At 40.1% G+C, this 18,834-nt stretch overlaps 1 protein-coding gene across 7 annotated transcripts in view; it reads right to left on the bottom strand.

Moving 5' to 3' along the window:
• pard3ab (par-3 family cell polarity regulator alpha, b) overlaps positions 1–18,834 on the bottom strand; it is a 315,562-nt gene that overhangs the window by 197,143 nt on the left and 99,585 nt on the right. For all 7 annotated transcript variants that reach the window (XM_078265135.1, XM_078265139.1, XM_078265136.1 and 4 more), the window contains exon 3: positions 6,588–6,771. In XM_078265135.1, coding sequence (XP_078121261.1) covers positions 6,588–6,771 — 184 coding nt within the window. The remainder of the gene's footprint in view (positions 1–6,587; positions 6,772–18,834) is intronic.

Genomic DNA, 18,834 nt, shown 5'->3' with positions numbered 1-18,834 from the left:
TTCTACTTTACTGCCAGTGTATCACAGAGCAGCAGACACTGTGTGGGAACAACAACATGAGGAAGAGCCTATTGAGAAACACCAGTGGAAGTGGATGCCTTCCATTAAAACTCTTCACTCCGTTTAAAAGTTGCAGTGTGTGGGAAGTGGGCCTAGGTCCAAATAAAAACTCCACAGGCACAAAACACAACAGCCAGCGCTTGTACACAAGACATGATGTTATGACATTCAAAATCTCCCACTTTTGGACCTCTCCAAAATCCCACAGGCCTATTTGGCTGAAATGCACCCAGACCACACAAGAGAGATCGCGTATAAACGAAAAAGTGAAATTGTTTAAAAAGCTGGAGCATCTTCTTCGGATGACAATGCCAAGTGTCATGTTCCCATGTTCTCTTCCAGGATGTTCTGCTGCTCAAACACGGTCAGATGTTTTGGAGGGCGGTGTGTGTGTGTTCATACAGGAAATACTGTCATCTGTCCAAAAGAAAGGAGTGTGTGTCTGAGTCAGCGATTATTTAAATCTGTGTGTATTGTGAGACTAAGTGCATGACAAGATTAAGCATGTCCATCTGTGTGTGTGTGTGTGTGTGTGTGTGTGTGTACAAAACGGCTAAATGTTTGTTTAGAGGGATATGCTGAAGTTGCTCTGTGTGTGTGAAAACGTATCAGTGTGTGTGGGTTTGTGAACCATTATCAACTGTGTGTAAGAATGTGTGTTAGTGATGAGTCTGATTTTTTTGGGTGTAAGCAAACCAGTGGACATGTGTTTGTATTTAGAAATATCAGAGCCAACATCTACAGTAGGTTTTGAGAATCTGGGTGTGTGTGTGTGTGTGTGTGTGTGTGTGTGTGTGTGTGTGTGTGTGGTTGTTGTGTCACCCGGAGCGTGGGACCTAATTTGCTCTGAGCTGTGGAAGGCAGCGGCACTCTGGGAGATGGAGTACTGGAGGGGCAAGCGTGCAGGCTCAACACCACCCAAACTACAACTCCCCAGAGGCATTAGGACACAGGCTTGTTTCCGATTGGCTTGTTTCCTGTTTCCTTCATTAAGCGGCCAAGGCATGATAATCATGATAATTATGATAATCATGACAACCATGGCACTCTCAGGTGTCCTGATATATAAAGTAACCCACTCTTGGCCTCTACCTATCTGATATTTCTGTATATCAGGACACCCCACCCTCTGCTTACTTTGCTGTCATTAAAACTGCTACTTATGAACACTAATCCCTTATCAAATTTGGACAATTTAAAACAGAATACAATTTTTTAAACAAGCTTTTTTGTTGTTTCTTAGTCTGGGAAAACCCTGACGAACTTCCGAGACGAACTTAGAGATTTTCACTGCAACTCCGTCTGGCCAAGAGTCCATTCAAGCCCATTCCCAATTTTTCCAAATTGAGGCACCAATCACAACCGTTGAGGCGGGCTTTACACAATGACAAAGCAGCTTCTTGTTTACATTCAACATGGCGGCCACCGAAGCGCAGCAACCCGTAGATGCCGCTGTTGCTGCTACGTCACCCGGATCGATGGTCTGATTGGTTGAAGGACTCTCCAATTGCTCCCAGAGGCATTTGAACGGCGTCCGTTGGTGACGCCTCTTTGGAAATGGGCTGTGAATGAGCCTTCCCCAGACCCCCTCTCTGAACCCACTCTACCCACTCTGAGAAGGGTCTGGTGTCAACCAGGCTAGTTGTTTCCTGGTGTGTCTTCTACAATTAGCTTAATCTTTTCACCTGTATGTAATCGTTTCGATTGTGTGTTGCATTGTGGGAGACGGTATATTAAAAGCACACTCAAAAATTAAGCAAACTTTGGATGCATACTGACATTTTTGAATATATTAAATGTATATGTTTTTCCAGTGTGAACGCACTACATACATTCTGTAGTGTGAAACAGTAAGCACACTTCTCCTTCACTGTCACAGAGCTGCAGAGAACTTTGTTCATTTAAAAAAACACCTTTCATTAAAGTAAGTTAGTCAATCAAGGTATCAAACATTGTTATGCTCTCTGTAAAGCAAGCTACTAGAGGAATTCAAAGAAACTGCAGCTCTTTAAAAGGAGTATCAGGGACTGTGTTACTTTATTTTAGAGATAAACGACTAAATTGCATCAGCAGCATGCAGCATGACTTAAGAAAAATGTTTTTGCATTTTGAAAATCAACTTTTCAAACTGGCATCTGAACGCCTCACATGTTCACAACATTTGCATCGTCCTTTCATCAGCATTTCCATGTCTGCAGGGGTTTTGAGTTTAACAAAGCCAAGAAATGAACATTAATCAATTTGTGGATTTCAATAGAGCGTTCTGTCTAATAAGCTTAATCACTTCTCTTTTGAGTTTGTGGGCAGAACAAGAAAACTGGCAAAGCCCCAACGCCTATCATCTCATCTGACATAAATCAGTGATTGAAAGCTATTCTCATTAGGCGCGCATGGAGAAAAAAATAATCAAATTCCTTCTCTACCATGTCAGACATTTCTCTTAAACCCAATAAATCCAGCTGATTAGATTCAGTGTTGTCAATTAAACAGGGTGAGAATGTATTATGAGACAGTTAAATTGGACATAAATGGCAGGTGTGATTATGCCCAAGATTTCCATTTCTTACTGCATAGTCACATTCAGCATCTCACCCAGAAATCCAATTAGCAGTGGAGTGACCTCCCTCACACGGTGTGTGTGTGTGTGTGTGTGTATGTGTTTGTTGTGTGTGTGTGTGTGAGTGTGTGTGTGTGTGTGTGTGGCGCCGTGTCAATCAATGGCGGTTTACAGGTCACTAGTGTATAAGTCAGACTCTAACTAAACTATTGGAGTATTTTTAGTGCTAATAAAAGATGCAAATTAAAAAATAGTTTGTTTTTAACTTTAATTTGTTCATTGGAGTGTGTGTGCGCATGCGTGTACATGTGTCAGGGGGTGCGTATTTCTTAAAGTTATGAGAATTACGCTTAAGGACGCTCTAAAAGAAACACCTTAGGAGTAAAAACATTCTTTGCTAAAAGTGAAAAACGAGGCATATGTTGATGATATAAATGCAGGGAAGCTGTGAATGAAGTGCGAGCGGTATATGAGGCGGCAGATATGACGGTGAATCTCCATCAGCAGCAGGTAGTGGAGATGCTGGGGCCTTCATTTCATTTTCAAGTGTTGGCAGAGACAGTACAGTATATTTTCCGTATGGAGTTTTGAAGTGTACCCTTTCAGAGCAGCTCTCAAGTGATCAGGCAATGGATTACAATGTACTGTCTGTTGACAGAACAATGGCCAATACAGGAACTTAACTTTTTTTTTGCTCCATTTTTCATTCTTTGACAAAGAAAAAAAGATCCTTAGTTTCTCACTGCAAAGATATTTTGCAAAAGCATATTTTCTTTTTTAATTTTACTCGTGTTAAATCTTGAATATCACCGGTAGCAATCAACACGTGAAATTATAGAAAATTGGCCAAAATGTAAAAAACAAAACAAAAAATCTAACTAAAGCATGGGGAAAGTCTGCTGCTGGCAAAGTAGGTACATTAGAGAACACTTAGAATCAGGAGAATATAGTTCAGACAAAAGATGCATGGAAAGAGACTGCAGACTAAATTGAAGCCAGCTGTCAATGTTAATCTAAACTGACCCTATTTCCAATTAGGATTCGTCTTTTCAATTCCGGTTGTTATCGATTCCAATTCTTTGAGGCGTGGAGTTAAAACAGGTCAGCTGTTTATTTCACAGATAAGAGGAACATTTTATTTTGATTTGATGGTGATTTACAGTTTTTCATGGCTTTTTTCAATGTAAAATAAAGCCACACAAGTGCCAGGAAGTACGGTAGTCGCTACGGAAACCAAAACTTGCGCGTGTTAAAGGTGCCCTGCAACACACAACAGTTTTTACTTGCATTTTTTTAAATATGTTGTAATAAGCGGAGAAATCAGGCCAATTACAAAAGCTGGTCAGTCTGACGTGGTGTTGCCTGAGTTCATTACTATTCATGAGCTCGCCCAGTTGGCTGGGTAAAGGATGCTGATAGCCAGGCTCTCATTGGCTAGCTGTTAGCCAATCAGAGTCAAGCAGCTTAGCTCGTTGAATATTAATGAGAACTGGCACAAATCGAGCTGAGTCTTCCTGCAGGCTTTATATACACCACGCTAGAATGGCTTGAAACAAGGTAACCAAGGTATTTTTTCCACAAATTTTTTTTTTACAGAGTCCATGGTAGTAGCCTGGTTGACACCAGACACCCTCTCAGTTGTAACTAGAGGGGGTCTGGGGAAGGCTCATTCACAGCCCATTTCCAAAGAGGCGTCACCAACGGACGCCGTTCAAATGCCTCTGGGAGCAATTGGAGAGTCCTTCAACCAATCAGACCATCGATCCGGGTGACGTAGCAGCAACAGCGGCATCTACGGGTTGCTGCGCTTCGGTGGCCGCCATGTTGAATGTAAACAAGAAGCTGCTTCGTCATCGTGTAAAGCCCGCCTCAACGGTTGTGATTGGTGCCTCAATTTGGAAAAATTGGGAATGGGCTTGAATGGACTCTTGGCCAGACGGAGTTGCAGAGAAAATCTCTAATTTGCCGGAAGTTCATCAGGGTTTTCCCAGACAACCATTGTACCATAACTGCAGACATTACCACAGAGTAATGAAATACGTGTGGCAGGGCACCTTTATTTGGAACCGATGATTGGATTCGAAACCAAATTTTCCAAAGTATTCCAATAAAAAAAAACGATCCCATTAGAATGGTAATTTTTGAAATGATTCCAAGTTGGAAGCGGTTCTCGATGCCCAATCCTAACTATATGGTCTTTTCAAAAGTCTCAATTCGTCTCCATCTAGGACCCCAACAGGCTACTCCATCCAACTTAACAGACTCCCTGAGGTCTCCTACCCATGCGTTTTTCTAAAAGTCTAAATAAATGTAAATAGTTTCAATTCTTTAGTTTGTAGAAAAAGTGAGGGATTTTTACTTTAAGTCACCACTTTTACTTTTAGCAGTTTCATAAAAACAGTTCCAGAGGGACACAGAAAGGGAGAATATTTGAGAAGAGGAGAAACTAACAGTGAGAGTGTGTGTCTGTGTCTGCGTATATCTGTGTGTGCATGCTTGTTTGCTCCTGCTTATAGTTGTGCGCCAAAGGTTTTTGCTTGATCCAAATTGACAAATCACCTACAAGAGTCAGTTTCCCGTCCAAACTCATGGCAATTACAGTAGAAGAAGCCACTTGGCCGGCAGGACTGCAGAGGTGGACGGGCTCGGCGTCACATTTGATTTAGGAGGCAGCGAATACAACCAATTAGCCATTTTGGCCGAGGATCAAACGACTATCTGTGCCTAAAAAAAAAGCCCTTCTGTCCAATTAACAGAATTTATGGCCGGGGCGGAGGAACCGCAGGGCTGTGATAAGGTAATTTGTTGGGTTTGCTGTATACTGTGGCAGTTGCTGATATTTAATGCTAATTACGATGACAGATGTGTAATTTTTACAGAGTATAAGAGAAAGTGACTTCATTATTAATCATCTGTTAAGTAAGTGCTTTAGCTCCTGATTGTACCCTTTGACAATGGTCACGCGATTCATAGATGCAAAACACACACACACACACACACACACACACACACACCTGGTTGAGCCAGAATCCTTTCTCTTGATACCACATATTTTGCATTCAGCATTTCTTTTGTTTGGGCCTTGTTGTATGAGGTTGTATGAGCCAAAGCTTCTGATGAATGACCAGTGCCGTCCATATGTTTGTTGTTGTCCCTTGTGTTGCTGTGTGCAGCAGATACATTACCTTTCATGTGTTACAGAGATAGGTTAGAGGTTACGCAGGGAGGGGAATAACATTCAGCTCATCAGACGTTTCCCTGAAAATAAAGATTCTTCACGCGTCCCACCTCTCGAGTCTGAGTTTGCGTGCGACGTATGCCTACCATCCACTAGAAGACTCTGAACAGACTTTAAAAAGACCAAAGTCTGACACCATCTCACATCTAACGTTAAAGACTCATAATATGTAAAAACTGGGGAGCTTGCAGGCTCACACATTGCAAGACTACATCTAGATTAGATTTGAAAAATGTAACCAAGCTAGCTAGCTACCGCTAGCGTTAGCTGGTAACTTTAAGGGAAAGTCTGCAGATTTTCTGTTCCAGCGTACATACAGATGAATGGCTCCTGTACCTGGAGCTCTGTGTTTATCCCCCGGTAAAACTCCCGTTGGATGACGCTTCAGAAGGGTTGAAAATCAGCAACTTTCCCTCTTCAGCATTTAACTTAGCGTGGTGCCATAGCAACCGTAAGTGACACTGGCTCTAGCCGTTTGCTGCTTCCTGTTTGGTGGGGGAGCGAGCGCACCCATTGGTCGTTAACAATGTTAACATGACTCATCATCACTACCAAGACTTCAAACTTAGGATAATATCAAACACGTTTGATTTTGTCAGAACGTCAAGACTGACTCAGAGTTTATTGACCTTACACCGAATGATGGAGATGACGGGAGCGCCCTGACTCTAGCAAGACTCTCAGGATTTCATTACAATATTGGAAATAGATCCCTCCAGTGTTGGGACTTACTGGTGCGCAGGGCCGAGGGCGTGACCTCGATCTCACTGGCGGCCTGGTAGGGCTGGAAGGCCGAGGCTCCACTGCCAGCACTGAGGTCTGCAGCAAACAGGTCGGGGCTCTGGGTCCCTGTGGAGCTGGCGCTGGTGCCATCGCCTCCATGGTGGGGCTCCTGCTCCTCATACACTGCTATCAGCTGGAGGAGGGAGGCAGAACAGAGGAGGGATCACAAGATGTTACATTTAACAACACGCTGCTTCATAAAATGCATATCATGAAACGTCAACAGGCTCAACTGATATATGTTCTCAGAAAGAAAGGGAGCAGTGGGTGAAGCACAACAAAAGAAATACAGAAAAGTAGACTACAATTGTTTTTTTTGTTTTTGTTTTTTTTGTATTTCACAAAAATAAAGCGTAACACCCAAACAATAACATCCAGTACACATCATATGGAAATATGAGAGAAAATTACAATTCCAAAGAGACAGAAAGGGACACAGACAGGGGCATATGAATGTAAGAAACAAGAGGGGAATGCTGTAGGTTAAACGGGGGAAAAACCCACAACAAATGACAATAATAGAGTATAAATACCCCAAAATAATGGAGAGTTTTAAAAAGAAAAGTAACAGAGTGGTGGGAGAATAAACAGTGAAGAAGAAAAAGATTGGATTTGGGAAGAAAATGATTGCTTTCCCTCAGAAATTGTTGCATAAAACCCCAAAAGGTTAGGCAGCATATGTGAAAATAATAACTCTGTGTTACATAAGCTGCTCACACCGAGAAGTGTTATGTTAAGTATGAGTAATATGGGGTACAACAATCTTTTCAACATAATATATTATTATAGTATAAGACTATATAACATATTATTATTATTATTATTATTATTATTATTATTATTATTATTATTATTATGAGGAATGTATCCTGCATTTAACCCCTCCGGACTAATAAGGTTTATGTTCTGTAGCTGTAAAAAGGCATTTCTGGAATTCTTGTAGCTATATTGCTGCAATAGTCCCACTGCCTGGAGGAAGAATAAACTTCATACATACCTCACCTACCGACTCCTAAGAATAGATTAGTGTCTATTTTTAACAAGTCATATATCTTTTTACGTGTAAAAAGGAAACTACGGCACAGAAGGCGCCTTTACACACCAGCTGTTGTAAGTTCCTGAATATTCTTCTAAAAAGCATTTCAAAAGATTAACGTATTGAGGCCGTTCAGGCAACACTGTCACACTTCTCACTTAATGAAAAAAGGCAAACTCTTAAAGCAACAATCTCCATAAAACACACTACTACACACTTAATGACACATTGACATATACAAATATGGCCACGTTGGAAGAGAAGCATTAGCACACATAATTATTAGCATTAGCACACATAATTACATTTAGAGACACAGAGACACCCACACACTTCAAATCCAACTACCAGTTTCCAGCACATTAAACCTTCATTGTAGCCACATTTAGCCTGAGAGCTGTGGAGTTTTATAGCACGCTGGACAGGCTCCCTGGTGAGAGGAACAGGCTCTCGAGGGGAACACGCACACAAACACATTTACAGACCTCAAGACTCATTTTTCCCATTAGGCCCTTTACATAAATGTGCAGACATTTACTTCAAATTAGAGCTCGAGTCAGCCCGGGGCTAATATGTACACACAGTAAGTCAAAGGCCAGGTGTGTGTGTGTGTGTGAGAAAGAGATGTGGGTAAAATGTGCGGATGAAGAACAGAAAGAAAGGAAAGAGGGGAAAAGAGTAAGAACGAGGGGAAGTAAAACAGAAAGATGAGAGTAGAAGTGTGCGTGTGAGTCTGAGTGGGACTCATGGGAGAAGGCAGTGCAGTAAGACTTGGTTGTGTGTTGTTTTACGCGTACACGTCCAGATAAAACGTCCTGTGTGTAAGTGTCAGAGAGTCCTCCACTCTTCCCTCATTAAGGCTCAGTTCAGCCAGAACAGCTGAGTCTGCAACGCCCCTCCCTCCCTCCTCCTGGCCCGCTCCCTGAGGACACCACAGAAGAAGAACCCCCAACCCTGTGTGATTTTGCAGCCCATGTGGTTGCTATTACATGGAAATCTGTTTAGCTGCAGTGCGCACTGTAAATGTGGTAGGGGCCTCAAACATCTATGGCCAATCTGATATCATTCAAAGGTAGAAACAGTATGGTAGATATGATGAGGTTGTCAATGCAAACAGCCCTAAGTGTCCTAATGTATCAGACATTACAGTCTGACAGAGATTTGAGCTAATTTTACATTTCCACATACTTTTCGTGATACGCAAATCTTCAGAAGTAATGCTATTTTGGACAGGTTCTTATTACTATATGTACACTTCCATTGATGTTTTTGCTCTTCAAAATGTCAGAGTTGCAATTCTAAAAACATTATGTTTCTACAACACTGAACTCTCATTCTTTGACTACTGAAAAAGGCACGTTTGTCCCACAGGGGTCCCAGAAGTTTCATATTATCAAATGATTTAAAACCAAGAGCAGTCGCTGAAATCATTTACATGACATTATTTTCTACACAGTATGCAAATGATGTATGTATGAGATAATCTGTGTATATATGTGTCCATATGCAGATGAGTACATGGCAATCATATTTATTTTAACAAAAAACAAATGCTTGCTGGGAAGAAGAAGATGAGAGCCAAAAAACATGAATGACAAGTAAACAAACTAAACATCTGCTTCAGTATGTGTTTCCTTTGTCTAATCAATGCAAGTGAATATGCTGGAGTGCAAGTATCAGAGGGCATAGCGGTGACTGACGGCTGCTGCCTCAGGACTCCATCTTGTTTCTGTTGGAGGTTGTGTTGAGTGAATTGTTGTCTGTGTGCTATAAAACAGCCCAGAATCAAAGCTAATGGCTGAGATTTGTTGACAAGCACTGCCCTGACCCTGCCATGGGAGAACTGCCGCTACCTATCATCTCACATGCACACGCACACACACACGCACACACAAATGGCTGTTGTTTGGCCTGTGAAACTGTGTCAATAAAAGGGTTACAGAATTTAAAATGAATGTAACCGTATTTCTTGTCTTAAATCTTTGCCTTTTACAGTTTGATAAGGGCTGTAACAATTCTTTTTTTTATTATTTGTTAATAAATTATTAATTGGCACATCCTATGCTAAACATGACATATGCTGTGATGTTGTCAATATTGTCCTATTTTCTCCTGACCAACAATTGAAAAGCCCCAAATTGCAATAAACTAAAATCCTTGGATACTCAAAGCACGATAAAAGATAGATTCATTTCAATTTTTGACCCAAGCTTGTTATGGAAGCAGCCAGCAGGTCTACACATACGAACTGTGAAAAGTGTGCATGTGAGTACAGTGGTTCTATCACAAAATATTTCAACAATGACTTTTTTTTTTGGTATCGTGGATACTGGATGGACTTAGTGGGTAAAAACAGATAACAGAGCAGCTAGAACAGTCTGGAAGGTTCAGAAAATGACATCACTTTACTGTTACGCAGCCTTCAAAACCAGGAAAAACAACACTTGTGCCATAGTACGGTATCACGATACCCAAAATCTTAGACGGTATATAGGCAAGGCAGCTTTATTTGTAGAGCACATTTCAGCAACAGGGCAATTCAAAGTGCTTTACATGAAAACAGATTAAAAAATCAAAAACAGATCAAATATGAGAACAAAAAGTTACAGTGCAGTATAAGAAATTAAACATTAAAGAGCAGTTAAAACAGTTAAATATATAAAAGCAGATAAAATAGGAATTTCTCTTTATATGCTTATATAGATTGTCATACAGTGTTAACAATGCAGCTTCAGTATAAGAAATGAACAGTTATTTAAAGAAAGGCAACATGAAAAAGAAAGGTCTTCAGCCTTCATTTAAAAGAACTGAGAGTTGCAGCAGACCTGCAGTTTTCTGGGAGTTTGTTCCAGATATGTGGAGCATAAAAACTAAACGCTGCTGCCCCCTGTTTGGTTCTGATTCTGGGGACAACAAGCAGACCTATCCCAGACTACCTGAGAGGTCTGGGTGAGTCATAGGCTCATATCACAATATCGACATCGTAACGGTATATTGCCCAGCCCTACGGATGTATGTGTTGATGTGTTTGTGTGTAAATCTCACTCTTTATCAACTTTGTTCACTTTCTTGGCCACACACCCACACCCACTAAACCCAAGCCAAAAAAACAATAATTGAAAAAGAAATTACAATGGAAAGTGGGAACCAGTCCACTTTTCAGCAGCTCATAAATCCTCATCCTAACTCTGGCTAGAACAATACGCTGGCAGTCGGGCCAGAGTGAGGGAACCGGACGTCTGTTGGGGGGGTGGATTGCTCAGTCTTGTTTCATCAGAGCTTATGCGTTGCGGCTATCCAAAAATTACAGTTGCCTTAGTTCTGGCTACTAACTCCAAAACATCAATCTTTCCAAGCTGCTCCATCCATCCATCTATCGACCGTTTGATTCATCCCCTCGTCACCTAAAATAACGTCAAGTCATTACAATTTCACACAGAGTTGTATTACATCAATAGACCGCATTTTCCCTTGAGTCAAGCTCCAACGCTGCGCAGTGGTTGTGTTCTTTTATATGATTTATGGAATCTGAACCATGTTATCAGTAAGAGCAGACGCATAAAGGGAAAGAGAGATGGACTGATTACTTGAACAGAGGGGGAAATTTGCCCGTCATACATAGCGGAAATGACATGACAAGAGGAACTGGAGCCACAAAAGCTACCAAATAATAAGGCCTGCCTCCCATGAGTAGCATTGGAATCAAAATGTCATAAAACAAAGTGTGAAGTGCAACGATTATTTTGATTATCAATTAATCCGCCAAAATTATTTTCTCATTTAATCTTTAAAGTAATAAAAGTGAAAAACCCTGAAAATATTTTGTTTGCCATCACAAAAGCTCAAGTGGCACCTGCCAAATGTCAGACCTTGTGTACATTTAAGACCTTTAGAATTTAATGGTAAACGTCATTTTCAAAATGGCCACGTTGAAGTGAAAAGACAACGAACTCGGTGTCCTTGTCTAACCAATGGTAATGCACTGTGAAGAAGAAAAGCAGATCTTCTTCTGGTTACTTGGTATCAGCCAATAGTTTGGGTACTGGAATCAGTAAATGAAAGAGAAAACATCTGGATCGGTGCGTCCCTACTTTGACTGATTTGTAGTAGTCAACAAGGACACTTTTTAATTGATTAATGGGACTACTCTACAGAGCCTATAGGATCTTATTAGACTGTTCATTGGACCCACTTTTGGCCCAAACCCAGAACTGAATTACTGCTTTTTGTATTTCACTTAACATTAAACATTTTCTATCAATCTTTTGTAATTGCCTTTACCAAGTCATGGCTCCCATGGTCTCGCTTTTCCAGACCTTCCTCGCAAGTGCAGCGGAAGAGGGTCTGGCCAGTCCACATGGCATTGGCACTTTCTTTGTAAAGAGCCTGGATCAAGAACTTTTGGGCTATGCAAATAAAATGTACTCGACACTATTGAAGTTTTAGATTTATCCACCAACAATAAATATTTGATTTCTTTATTTTGCCTCTATTTCATATGCTGCAGGTGTGATAAGTTCAGATGATGGATCTTGAGAGTCTCTTATTGTACCATCTTCTTCCATATGCCCTTATAAAAGCAACAACAAATGGTAGGAGGTTATCACACAAACGCACAAAGAATCTTAGAAGACACTTGCACTATGCACCAGAATCATCAAGAGAAATCCCTATGTGGATATTATACTTTGCAAACAAAGGTGACCCTGATTCTAGAAACCCAAATCCTCCAGACCTGGCATGCACTACACCAGGTCCGTGCCAGGGAATTAGAAGGCAAAAAGCTAAGCTGTCAGCGAAAGGAGGGAAGTAACCACTTCACTTTTGCCTACACAGCTGTGTAATCCAAAACACGTTGTCCCATACTCTCCTCTTAGGTCGAAAAACTGCAGCCTAGAGCATTTTCCTCAGTTAAATGCTTCAGGAACTGTGAAGAAAGTGCGATGTTGCAGTCAGCCTTTTCCCCAAAAGTGACAGCCATCAAAACCTTCAAAATCAACCCCGCCAGCCGCTGCAGCCAAAAACCACAGAGTGCACACAGGCAGTGACCAACGTTACCCCCGGGTCAGCATACCACGCTGTTTATGTGAGGGGATCAGTTTCAAAATGAGATGTCTAGCATTAGAGGGAAAATACTAGAGCCACCATGAAAATTCCTTTTTTTAAAGGATGGTTGGTCACATTAAACTTCAGATGACAACATGATAATACCTTTGCAGACAGGTTTTCCTACATTTTGTGGTTTTGAAAGATTAACTTTTGGTCCCATTGGTTTTATTTTTTTTTATGTGAAAATGGATACTTTGCCTATTTAAAAAGTGAAGCATAGTTTGACTGTGGAAACAGTGATAATCATAATTGTCAGAATAAAAGCAGAACAGTATGGTAGATATGATGAGGTTGTCAATGCAAACAGCCCTAAGTGTCCTAATGTATCAGACATTACAGTCTGACAGAGATTTGAGCTAATTTTACATTTCCACATACTTTTCGTGATACGCAAATCTTCAGAAGTAATGCTATTTTGGACAGGTTCTTACTACTATATGTACACTTCCATTGATGTTTTTGTTCCTCAAAATGTCAGAGTTGCAATTATAAAAACATTATGTTTCTACAACACTGAACTTTCATATTATCAAGTGATTTAAAACCAAGAGCAGTCGCTGAAATCATTTACATTTTAAGGTTTTGAAAGAAGAACTTTCGGTGACATTGGTTTTTTTTATGTGAAAATGGATACTTTACCTATTTGAAAAGTGAGCCATAGTTTTTCTTCTTTCCTGACTGTAGGAGCCAGAAAAGCAGTTTTTGTTTATATTTAAAGAACAATAGTAATTATTATTTTTTTATTTTAAAGATAATTTTTTGGGGGCTTTTCCGCCTTTAATGGGCAGGAAATTGTCATTCAGTTTTTGTCATGACAGTGTCATGTGTTAATGACAGTGTCATGTCACTCTTACCAATTATTATTTTCAAACAAGGAACTCATGGTGCCTGGATCCACAACGAAGGAACAAAGGTGCGTTAAAACCCCTCTTCTACTGCTGGGGCAGTGGCTATCATTTTGAAACAGAATAGCCACTACAATGACATTTATTCATCTTGTTTTCAGGAAATCTTCGAGAGCTTCACCTCGAGTTGAGACATTGGAAGAATGTGACTCTTGACAGGTTCATTAGGTAAAGGAAAGGAAATTGGCTGTATACAAGGTATTTCTTTGAAAGTCCAAAAAAGAAGGCTGAGAGTTTGAGAGCTGTGACGAGACTTCTATAGTTACATGGTTTGCGCTCATTGAGTAATAAATACACGAGGGTGGAGAAATCAATTCATCAAGGCCATGGAGGGAGAGGAGAGGGGGTTTCTCCTCTTTCATACGTCCAGTTTGATTTGTTACCTGAGAGGTTACATGAAAGTCTTCATCATCATTTTTCCACAAATAGCAGTTGGTGGACAGCTGTACAGGCAAGGTTGTACAGGAACACACTGGGGGAAATGTTACAGTCACTCACACCTCACATACTTTATCAACAATTGATCTAGTATGTATATAATAATTAAGACTCATACGTTTATGGCGAGGAGAGGCAACTCGACATGATGTATCTCAGATTTCCACACATACATGGAACACTTTCCCTCAGCATTTATAGCAAGGCAGGCCATGTGGCTTGAGATAAAAGCGGCCTCTGGTACATATCAACTTGACATCCTCTCTCTGGCCGAGGCCCTACGTCACACAGCAAATGTCATAGAACTAATGAGAGGATTCACTGCTCATGGTCTGGGGCTGTTCAGCATGGTTTGTACTCATAATGCTACAGCACACAATGAGACAATAGTAGTGTATGGTCAATGATTTTCAAACTTGATTCCGAATCACAAGGTCCCAAATCGATTTTATTCCCGATTCGATTTTATTTTATTCGAATATCATATTCATATATATATATTCTAGGGCTGCCAATCGATTAAAAATTACTAATTAATTACTAATTAATTACATACTCTGTGATTAATTAATTGAAATTAATGTTCAGTGCCTGAACCGATACTTTTTAAGAAAGTAAAAAAAGAAAAGAAAAAAAAAAGGGTACTAAACAACAGTTGGTGACATCAAAGAACGGCTTGTTTATTGCTAAGGCCATATGGTCAAAATTAAATGATTTAATAATAATGTATAACAATAACAAGAACTTATAACTTATAACTGAGTGAGTATTAAATCACATTTCATTCAGATATCTGAAGGTGACCCCTTTGAAAATGGCTATGCCAGTTTTTCCCTCGCCAAAATGTAGTTAGTTATTTAACCCCCTTCCTAATAAGCTAGTAGCATTGTTGGTACCAATGGATTCCTTAGGTCTTCTAGTTTCATATGATACAGACAAAGATCGATTCTTGGATTTTATGAATCAATATTGGATCATTCAAATGAAAATCGATTTAAATTGGAAAATTCATTTTTTAAACCCAGGCCTGGACAATAGTGGGCTGCCAGAAAGACCCTAACCCAACACCTTTGGGATGAACGTCAGATGAATGTTGATTTATAAATGGAGGAGGAATGTCTGGAAGCGACAGTGCTTCTCTTACAACACCATTTCTACACAAAACGTTAAATTCTAAAAGGAATCAGAACTGACAACTGAGTCAACTTTTCCAGTAAAGCTTCAGTCTACACTTATCACATTTCGGTTTATCCCATTTCTACATTCAGTCATTTAGGTAGAGTGTGTGCAGTGAGTTCTGAAGTTATTTCGGTCACTTTGTTCCATCACAGTCACCACATATCACATGAATCCACTCACACAGTCATATCTGCAAGTTTCACAAAGACAAATGTAAGACTTCTTGGACCTTTAAAAGTTTCTAGGAATTTCATTTCAGACCATTTTGACAACCAAAACAAAGAAACAGAGCTCGCAGAAGCAATTTTGTTTTTTTTTGCAGTTTAGAAAAAAATACAATGGGCAATTTCCCTGCATTTATTCTCCATAAAATCTCACATTCCTCAGTATGATTAGCATTTTATATTAATCCAAGAGCTGAAAACCATGTGGGTCTAACATCACAATGTCTTGGTTATTAACTTTAAATCCCACTTAACACTCAACAGTGTCCACTACTAACGAAGCAGGCATAAAATAGTGGAAAGTTCAAGATGCCAGACTGTTGGGAACTTGACTCATTGCTGTAATCAAACGGGTGTTTTGCAACAACTATTTTGCGAGCCTCTTTGGAAAAGGGTTCATCTGAGCAGCAGAAAGCCAAAGGGGGGGGCGGCATTTTGGATGTGTGACAGATGTGCTAAGATTAGCTGAGGATGGCGGACAAGCAGCGCAACCCCAAACTCCCACGGAGACTTCTGCAGAACACAGTTACCTAGACTGAGTTTAGACAAAGATACTCACAGAAGAAGAGGGAGACATATCAAATCACTTCCTTTATCTTTATCTTTTCTTTAATCACTTTATACCACACATAGGGCTGGGCAATACAACAATATTATATGCAGAGGTGGAAAGTTACAAATTACACTTACTCACGTTACTGCAATTGAGTAGTTTTTATTGTGTACTAGGGATGCACCGAATCCAGATTTTTGGCGTTTGGCTGAATACCGAATCCACTGGTTAAGATTCTGCCAAATCCGAATCCTCCTCCCATCCTCAGTCCATTAACACAGTATACACATTAATGAAGTAAATAACGTCCACAGCAGTGTATTTTTCATTTTATTTTAAGTAAAAAAAAACTAAAAAACAATGGTAATGGTCGTCTGGTTAACACCAGTTTTTAGCTGTGACTGTCCTTCCTTTGCTGTACCTGAAGTTGCTGCATTCTGGCTGCTGTCTGTAGATTCCTTCATGCTCAGCTCGTATTCTTCCAGATGTTTCATACCAGATGTTGTAACAGCGGTGATGTTGTGTATTGTTTAGGGTCCTCGCCACCACCAGACTAATCAGCATTGCTGATTGAACATGTATCTGGACTTGAATGGCCTTCTTTTGACTGAAAGTACTGCCAAACAACACTTTTTCTGCTACAGAGTTCCATTTTCACTTCCTCACAGCCTACTGCATTGAACGGTCTACCTATGTAAACACCTTCCTGTAATCAACGGCGCCGTCATTAAGTCGACCAGTGTGGAGCGCGTAGTGCCAGCGTAGGGTTTGGTTCGGTGGAAAAAAAGAAACCGAACTGCGTCAAAAAGTCCAATATTCGTCCGAAGCTGAAGCCGAATCCTGGATTCGGTGCATCCCTGTTGTGTACATCTACTTTTAAAAGTGGTTTTTAAAATCTGTAATTTTACTTAAGTAGGTTTTGTTCGCTCTGTTACATTTTAAATCATATCCTTTACCAAGTTAAAAAAAAGTAAATAACGACAAACTCAGATCCAGAGTGGCTTTGTGCCCTTGTCACAAAAGACTGGGATGTACTGTACATAAATAAGTATGAATGAGATATTAAGTATGAATGTAAAAAAGTGTGTCTTCCCTTGCCATTAAAAAACTAACTCTGAGTAAATTTTAAATGAGATACTTTTTACTTTTACTTGAGTAGATTTTTATACCGGGAATTTTACTTAGTAAGTAAGTAAGTAATAGTACTTTTACTTAAGTGGAATATGTTTGTACTCTTTCCACCTCTGATTATATAGATATCGATTTACGAGGCTCATTGTGTAAATATGTTGTGAGAGCACCAATAGTCAACACTACAATATCATCGCAAAATAGCCATAGATGTAAAAATATTCTAATATCCATCGCCCAACTCTATCACACACACTATCAAACTTCCAGACACTCAACCTATCATTGCTAAAACACCTCCTTACTCGTTTATTCATTCAGTCTGCCCCTCAAAATACACAACAATTATGTTGGAGCAAACACAATTTAGGGTGACATTGTAAAGGAGTTGAGGACGATGTAGAGCAATTACACTCGGCATGTTGACCCGCTATCAATTTCACTTTAATCCAGACAATAGAAAACGTGTGGGGGGGAAAGCACAGAGCCTTCTGAGCCCAGGCCAAACTGACAAAGTGAAAACGGCAATCAGACAGAGAGGGGGAGAATGGGGGAGTGGGGGGGGGAGTGAGGCACTGAAGGTGATTCATTCTCCAAAATTACAAGAGTGCTGAGTTGTGACTCGTATTCCCTGAAAGATGTTGCTCTTGTTACACCGCTTTGTGCTGAACTTTTACTGGTGGAGGGCTTCTGAACCGAGACAACAGTTTACAGCCATGTCTGGTAGTTGTCTGACCTGATGCAAACAATGCTTGTGGTTATGTTTAAATGCATATTTTCTTTGTTGTATTGTTTTTTTTCCCATTTTTTTTTTACCTACACAGATTCCTTTTTAGGGGGCTTTTTATTTTATATTCTACATTTATTTAAAAATAAATCCAGAAATAGGTCAAGCCTTTAAAAAGACACGCTTATTCTCTTTCTAGCCGAGAGTTGGATTGATACCACTCACTTCATACGAGTGAAGCTGGACCCAGAGTGTGATTAACTTAGCCAGTGGTGGAAGAAGTATTGAGATTATGTACTTAGGTAAAAGTAGTAATACCACACTGTAACAAATCCTCTGTTACACGTAAAAAGTCCTGCTTTGAAAATGTGACTTAAAGCTAGAGTGCGTAGTTTCTCTCTCCCCCATGAGGAATTCTAAGTAATGACAACACTGTCAGTGCGTCCACGTGATACAAGCCTTCCGTGATCCCTCCTCCACACAGTTGCTAGTAGCCAAGGAGGACACGGAGGATTCAAAAAACATGATGGACTCTTCAGAAGAGGTCATTATCTTCAGTCTAGTTTCTGCGTGGGAAAGTCACCGGACGCTACAATCTTCTGAACATAGTCACACTGAGAAATCCAGAGAGAGTTGTGTGGAGCTGAGAGTCTTAATTAGCTTTGTAGCAACTCATTTGGCAATGGCTTGGATGTAACGGACGTTCAATAATATCATAAAGTTACACACTAAAGCTTTAAGTATGTAAGTAGCATCAGAAAAATTTACTTGTAAAAGTACTCAATGCAGAATGAAAAAAAGAGCATTAAAGCGTGAAAAAGGGTCGAAGGTCAAATCATTTCAGCTGGAGGCCGTAATATTGTTGGGTAGTTTCATTTATAATAAAACATCAGA

The sequence above is a fragment of the Sander vitreus genome, chromosome 12 (assembly GCF_031162955.1).
Source record: "Sander vitreus isolate 19-12246 chromosome 12, sanVit1, whole genome shotgun sequence".
Lineage (NCBI taxonomy): Eukaryota > Metazoa > Chordata > Actinopteri > Perciformes > Percidae > Sander > Sander vitreus.
The sequence above is the reverse complement of the archived record's forward strand: the minus strand, read 5'-3'. Positions and strand labels throughout refer to the sequence as shown.